The sequence below is a fragment of the Alosa alosa genome, chromosome 14 (genome assembly GCF_017589495.1).
Source record: "Alosa alosa isolate M-15738 ecotype Scorff River chromosome 14, AALO_Geno_1.1, whole genome shotgun sequence".
Lineage (NCBI taxonomy): Eukaryota > Metazoa > Chordata > Actinopteri > Clupeiformes > Clupeidae > Alosa > Alosa alosa.
The window spans coordinates 15,413,646-15,420,695 of NC_063202.1; the positions used below are offsets into that span (position 1 = coordinate 15,413,646).

General features: G+C 41.4%; 1 protein-coding gene across 1 annotated transcript in view; it reads left to right on the top strand.

Annotated features, from left to right (window-relative positions):
• Positions 1-5,928, top strand: part of rras2 (RAS related 2) — a 37,680-nt gene extending 31,752 nt beyond the window's left edge. The window contains exons 5-6 of the mRNA XM_048262470.1: positions 1,806-1,924; positions 2,711-5,928. Of these exons, the coding sequence (XP_048118427.1) occupies positions 1,806-1,924; positions 2,711-2,798 (207 nt within the window). The 3' untranslated portion in view covers positions 2,799-5,928. The remainder of the gene's footprint in view (positions 1-1,805; positions 1,925-2,710) is intronic.
• Positions 5,929-7,050: the final 1,122 nt, after the last annotated feature.

Below are 7,050 nucleotides of genomic sequence, written 5' to 3' on the forward strand. Positions count from 1 at the left end.
ATGAAATTAAATGAGGTGTATTTTTTATGAAGGACCAGCAAATGAAATGAAATTTGAATAGAAACAAGTGAACAGACAGGACTGAGCTATCGCAGTCATGTAGTATTCACATGGTGCCATCTGGTGGTCAGAAGTAGTATTTTTGTACAGTTAAAACCCATTCCCAATTCTGACCCACTGCATGAGTCTCTACAACTGATTCCATATGTACCGGTACTGTATGTGCTTTAGGAAAATAGTTGCTTGTAGTTCATGTATAGACTCATTGTTTTATTACTGCCTTCTTGCATTCAAAGCAATCTGAAGGAAATGTGAAAGGAATGTATCTCCATGTAGCATGAAGTGTTTTTTCTTGATATCTGTGTTGTGTTTTTGTGATTTGTTTTATTCATAACATTTCTTAACATGTATTCAAGTATCCCTATACCATTGTTTGAATGACATTTTCCCTCAGTATTCAGTAGTTTTGTAGTTTGTATCTGATTAGAGCATCCCAGAGTCTGCTCATGCCTCTACCCTCCACCAGATGGAGCCAGACCTCTGTAGTCTGATACCACAGTGTCAGGACTGAGGACCCGTCCACACGGAGACGCTTTTTAGGTTAAACGCAGAGGTTTTGCTTCGTCTTGGCCGAGCGTCCAAACGAATCCTGTAAACGCACTGCCCGAAACCGCACTTTTCTGAAACCTGGTCCCAGAGTGGAGAAATCTGAAACCGTAGCCCGTTTGAATTCGTTTTAGACAGCTTAAACCGCACATCCTGCTTGCGTGTCGATGATGTCATCGCCCCACCTCAGCTGCCCTGGACTTGCACTTATAGTATTGCCTAACAATACTAGTTTTCATACATGGCATTACCTACGATTACACTCCGTAAGATAAATATCACAACTGGTGCTGCGCAGTGCCGATAGCTTATGACTTGGTGGACTGAACTGTTTTTTCCCGGTGTTTTTTTATGCATTCTAGCTACTGTCAGTGACGCGAGAGTACTTAAGTTATTAGGAAAGTGCGGTGTAAGTTTAGGCTACATTAATTTGTGCGTAGTGCCAGTGTCATTCATTTATTTTACATGTCTTACAACATATATACATGCATTCACAGTCGAAAGTGAAATCAGATATAAGCATACAAAGAGGCTTAGAACTCACGTTAAGCCGATGGTAGCACACTGAATGCAAATGCGCCGATTTGATGCAGGCAAACGTTATTGACTGTTACTAACGAAGGTTTTATAGCAATATTATAAATGTGACGACAGAATAGCCTAGAACTTGGGTAAGCCTTGCGTTTAGTAGCCTAAATCGTGATAGCCAAAACTAATGTGAATCACGGACTATCCTACAACCAAAGAAAGTAAAGGTGATTAGTAGGCCTACCTCAAGTAGGCCAAATAAAGGACGGGACTGCACCCTTCACAAACCTTAAATGAAGTTTATTCGTTTTACAGTTGACTGCAGTTGACAGTTCACCATCAGTCCACACAAACAATTCTGGTTTCCTTGCACTAGCCATTTCGTCATAGCCTATTCTGTCTGTTTGTAAAGCACAAACTTTGGTCAATTTCTGTAAAGAAACAGTGCCACCTATAGGCCTGGGGGATGAAGTAACGTGTTGAGTCGTGTTGAGATGGATCCATTTGGACGCAAATATTCTTGATGCGGTTTCAGGGGAGACGGAGGAAAAAAAGATCGGGTTCGTACGTGTGGACTAGCCCTGAGTGCCTGATTCCACATCACTCTGGTCCTTCACGCATCACAGCCAAAACTCTTCCTCTTCCCCTTCCCCTTCCTCTTCCTCTCCCAGGTGACCCAGGAGGAAGGTCAGCAGCTCGCCCGGCAGCTGAAGGTGACGTACATGGAGGCCTCAGCTAAGATCCGCATGAATGTAGACCAAGCGTTCCACGAGCTGGTCCGAGTAATAAGGTGAGAGGGCCATGTGTGAGATTCCTCTAACACGCACACACACACACACACACACATACATACACAGAGCAGACCATTGTTGTTGGGTGTAGCTGATACTGGACTGGACTTTTGTCTTCTGACCACAGGCTGGGCTGGGCTGGACTAGGCAAGGCTGGCTGGTGCTCTGATCACGATGCTTTTCCTGCATGCGTAGGTGCCTGAAGGGGCTTGTTTTCGCTCTGCTTTGTAAATCGTGATCTTCTCCTAATATGAAACTGCTAATTAACCGCCACCCTGGAAGGCAAAGCACTTGCGTCCGCCTGCCTCCTTCAGCCCACTCTTCTAGCCCTTCACTTGAAGTAGACATGAAAAAAAAAAGAACAATAATAATAATTTCGACCTTGAATGTGCAAGGCACAATTTTGAGAAGAAGCTATTGTCCACAGTATGTGAGTGGTTCTTGGATTCTCATTGAATGTAGCTACATTAAAGAGTCAGTTTGGACTAAGTGAAGTTAAAGTGAAACTTTTATATCATTTCCATGGTCATTTCCTCCCTCAGTGGCCACAGATTTAATTTAGTATGGATCATAGAGTGCAATTTATATATGAAAGACATGAATGAGGAAGAGGCAATCATGTCTGTATCATTTATAATGATCCGTAATGTACAAATGGATACTCTATGATCATATATAATCCTTTTAGTTTAGGTATAATGTTGGATTTGAATGTAGCCGTCACTGTGCTGGTCAGCTGAGGTCAGAGCTCATGCGTAGCGTTCTGTCCCCTGGTGTTCCAACAGGAAGTTCCAGGAACAGGAGTGCCCGCCTTCGCCGGAGCCCACGCGCAAGGAGAAGGACAAGAGCGGCTGCCATTGTGTCATCGTCTGAGTGGCACACCGGGCCGCCAGTCATCCAGCTGCTGTCACCAGTCCCCCCACCCCCCCTGCCTTCTGACATCACATCCTGTTGTGGATGACCGCTGCCTTTCGACATGTGCATGAGCTAAGACAGCAGTCCCTGTGCTAGCCTTATCAGGGCCGGGAGCTGCCTCACCGCGCTCCTCCCCCTGGGACTTCACTACTAGAAGAACCAAACTGACAGTAAAACAACAAAACTTAACAAAAACAAACAAAAAAAACAGACAAACACAAACAACAACAAATGTTATTGAACTCACCGCTCACCTTCATCTAGTGTTATATATATAAAAAAAACATGATGACGAAAAAAGAGAAGAAACCATACAGCTTTCAGTGTGAATATGTCCCAACACTAAAAGATCGCTTCTTAAATTTGCTTTGATTCTTTGATTTTTATGTTGTATCTCAAAGGACTTATCTTGCCTTGTAGTCACATTTGTATTTTTACCGAGATGGAATCACAGAAAATATCAATATATGTATATTATATCATTAGAATGTTAATGATAAACAACTGACGCATTTGCAGGCGGTGTAGAATGAGGTGATCTTGTGCCGCTTTGTGTGTGCGTTTGTGTGAGTGTGTGTGTGTGTGTGTGTGTGTGTGTGTGTGTGTGTGTGTGTGTGTGTGTGTGTGTGTGTGACGTGCCATTATGCCTTTTAATTTCTACTCCATGTGCTGAACAGCTACTGTACGTAAATGAAATCAGTGTGAGTTGAGAACACATTTTTAAAAACCTGATGATTAAATCTTCTCAGTGCTGAGTGCAAGGTTGATGAGCTTTGGTCCTGACCCATGTTATAATGTAGACATATATACGTGTGTGTGTGTGTGTGTGTGTGTGTGTGTATGTAGACAGCCAACATGAACACTGAGATCTCGTGTATCGGCCATTTTTTCTTACATCTGTGCTTCAAATGTGTCCGAGGCCAACACCCAGTAAAAGTGGTCTCTGTTACCTGAATGGCTCGTAGACTAGCCTTTGCTTGTTTGCTTTTCTCATTGCTAATTAGGTTCTCAGACCCATGTGTTGGTAGATAGGTCAGCTCTTCTCCCTTCTTGCTCAGCCATTGCCTTCACAGACTATCGCACACTCAGGTTGGTGGGTAAAACATTTCCCCACTCGGAGAAAGATAGCGTGTAAGAGGCCGGGCCCTTGGGGTTTGAGGTACCTTGCTAATATGTGTAGTTTTACAGAACTGGTTTGGGAAAATGTTCACACACACACACACACACTCTCTCTCTCTCTCTTGCCTTACAAATGGAATTGATTTCCAGATTGATAATATTCTGTTGACTGTTTCTATTTCCCCTCCTTCTCTGGTGTGTTTAGTTGAAGTAATGTAAGGAAACAGTGACAGTGAGAGGGTAGAACTAAGGAATCATTTACACTCATGGTATTAGGTATTAGCCACAGCTTATACAACTTTCATAACACCTCTGTAATTGACATGAAGGGACCTTCGAACCTTCAACATTCTCTTTGGCACATCCGTAATCCAGGATTATGTTTTTATTAGTTGGTAAGATGCCCAAAAGGAATTCTTGACCATGGATTTGAGTGTGAAGATTTAAGTAGTGACAGATGTTTCCTGTATAACACACACAGACACTCTCTCTCTCTCTCTCTCTCTCTCTCTCTCTCTCTCTCTCTCTCTTACATACACACACACACACACACACACACACACACACACACATACATATGAAGACTAAATAAATGATCTCAGTTGTGACATATCTGGTATCTGACAGGCTAGTATGTGTAGCCCCTCATTTTACAGAACTATCATTAAGGGTTAACATCACTATAAAGACATTTCACCATTAGGTTTGTCTTCCTTTTTCATGAGTGTATTTCAGTACAAGGGAAACAATTAAACTATTCTGGTTTTTGTTTTATCATCATGTAATATAAGATTAAAAAAAAGATCGGAGGTGATTCTTTGAGAGACGTGATTAAATGTTTTTACTATATACTTTTATACATTATTTTCTTATCAGACTAGTTACCGAGTATTTTTATATGTTTGTAAGTGAACCTGCTCTCATGGCACAAGTGTGTGTATATGTAAAGAGGAGTATTTAATTCTCTTAGTTTGCTTTTAACTGAAAATAAAAGATGAATGGCCATAGCCTGCATTGTCCACATGTGGTCCAGAACTCATCCCTGTTTTTTGTTGGTGTCCTGGAGTTGGTGACCAGCTGAGTCTCACCTGACCTCCAGCGCCTATCCCATAATGCAACATTCCCACTAATCGTCTCCTCCCGACTGTCCCACCTGGAGGGCAGACGCGGGACTTGATTAGCTCCATGGGCTGTTGAGCATGCGAGCCGTGCTGGCCTGCAGTAGAGGTCAGCTGCTGCAGTGGTAGCGCACAGCTCGTCCCCTCTCACTAAACCAGAGCTTGGGTAGCTGCTCCACATCTGATCCATACTGTGTTTTTATGTTCCCGTGCAGCCCTGGCTCCTTGTATAGCTTCTGGTGCTAAAATAAAAAAGATATATGGCTAAAAACAAACTATACTACAGTTTGACGTTTTGTTTCATTTTTAGAGGTTGATTTTATGTTAATGCCAGAAAAAAAAGAAAACTGTATGGTGATTTTCAAATGGTATGGTTTGAAAATGTGAAAAAAAATATATGTTAGGCAATCCCACTTCTGTAAGAACACAGCTGTTTTCTCATTCATCTGTCAAATGTGTCATGTATGTCCTTGGGCATGATGATGGATGAAGACCAGAGATGGTCTTCCTCACTGGGTCAGACTTTTACTTGCTGTATGTCCACTCTGAACATTGTCTCTGCTGGTGCTTCTTTGCCAGGAAACATAATCAGTGAATGATGGGGTCCTTTTTATCACATGAAAGACAATACTCATATCACATGAAAATATGTCTTCTTTTTTCCCCATTTTGACATATGTATGCCTCCGTGCGGGCGTTAGCCATGGCCAGAGACATTTTCTTTTCAAATTAGGTAAAAAATGTTCACTTGGACTCAAAGATGAAGTGATTACATTTTGGAGGTTAAAGGTCATATTTCAAGGTCACTGGGACCACTTCTATGTCCCTTTCTATTAAACACAATATCTCAAGAATGCCTTGAGGCTCATTTTTCAAATCTGGGTATTTCATTATCTACAGTACATAATAACATTAAAACATCAAACAAAACAAACAGCAACTGGCTACAGCGCCCATAACATATTTGGGTCCAAGTGGTCACAGGGACCCGAGTTCGAGTTATTTCCCAATCCCACTCTCTCTCTCTCCCACTCTCTTCCTGTCAATCTCTCACTTTTCTATCAAAATAAAAATAATAGAAAAAAAAAACATCAGAGAATCGTTGTAAACAAGAGACAGGGTTGAAAAACAGTATTGGATGGCCATGATCTTCAGGGTCTTAGATGGCACTTCATCCAAAAATGATCTGTTAAGAAAATCATTGTATGGGCTCAGGAAAGTTTCTGATAAGCATTGTCTATAAACAGTTTGAAGCGCCATCTATCATGCAAAGAAGTAACCTTATTTAGGCATAATCCAGAAAAGCAGGGCCTGCGTTCATTTGAGGTGGACTGAGGTAAAGTGGAAGACTGTGCTTTAGTTTGACCAATCAATATTTGTAATTCTTATGGGAAATCTTAGACTCTGGATATGGATGGTTATGGATACGCTTTTGTCCAAAGCGACATACAAATATATAATAGGCCTACTTAAATTTAACAGGGAACAAATTAAAATGTTGGTCAGACTATAATAAGGAGAATAGCAATAATAAACAACAATGTCAATTCAATCAATAGCCTAATGAAATAAACAATGAAAATGAGGGAAAAAAGTAATAATAAACAATAATGTCCATTTACATTTTAAACGTCGTCCCAACTTTATTTTGGAAATAGGGTTGTAGTAATTAATGCAATATAATAACAGTAGGTCTGGCAAACAGAATATGACTGCATATCTGATTTAAGCTATCAAACTCATAAGCTCTCAATTACTCAAACAATTACTTCTCTCTTGTCATTCGGAGCAGCACTGTCAGCAGAAACCATGGCAACGGCAAGTTTCTGCTGGAAATAATTCATGCCATTGAAGCACCACGCTCCCATTGTATGCAGCGCAGCCCCTTATTGACTACACCACAGCGCCATCTCCTGCTCTTTGATCACAGATAGGAGAGAGGCCGATGAAGGTTGGTGGCTCTGCAGAGAATT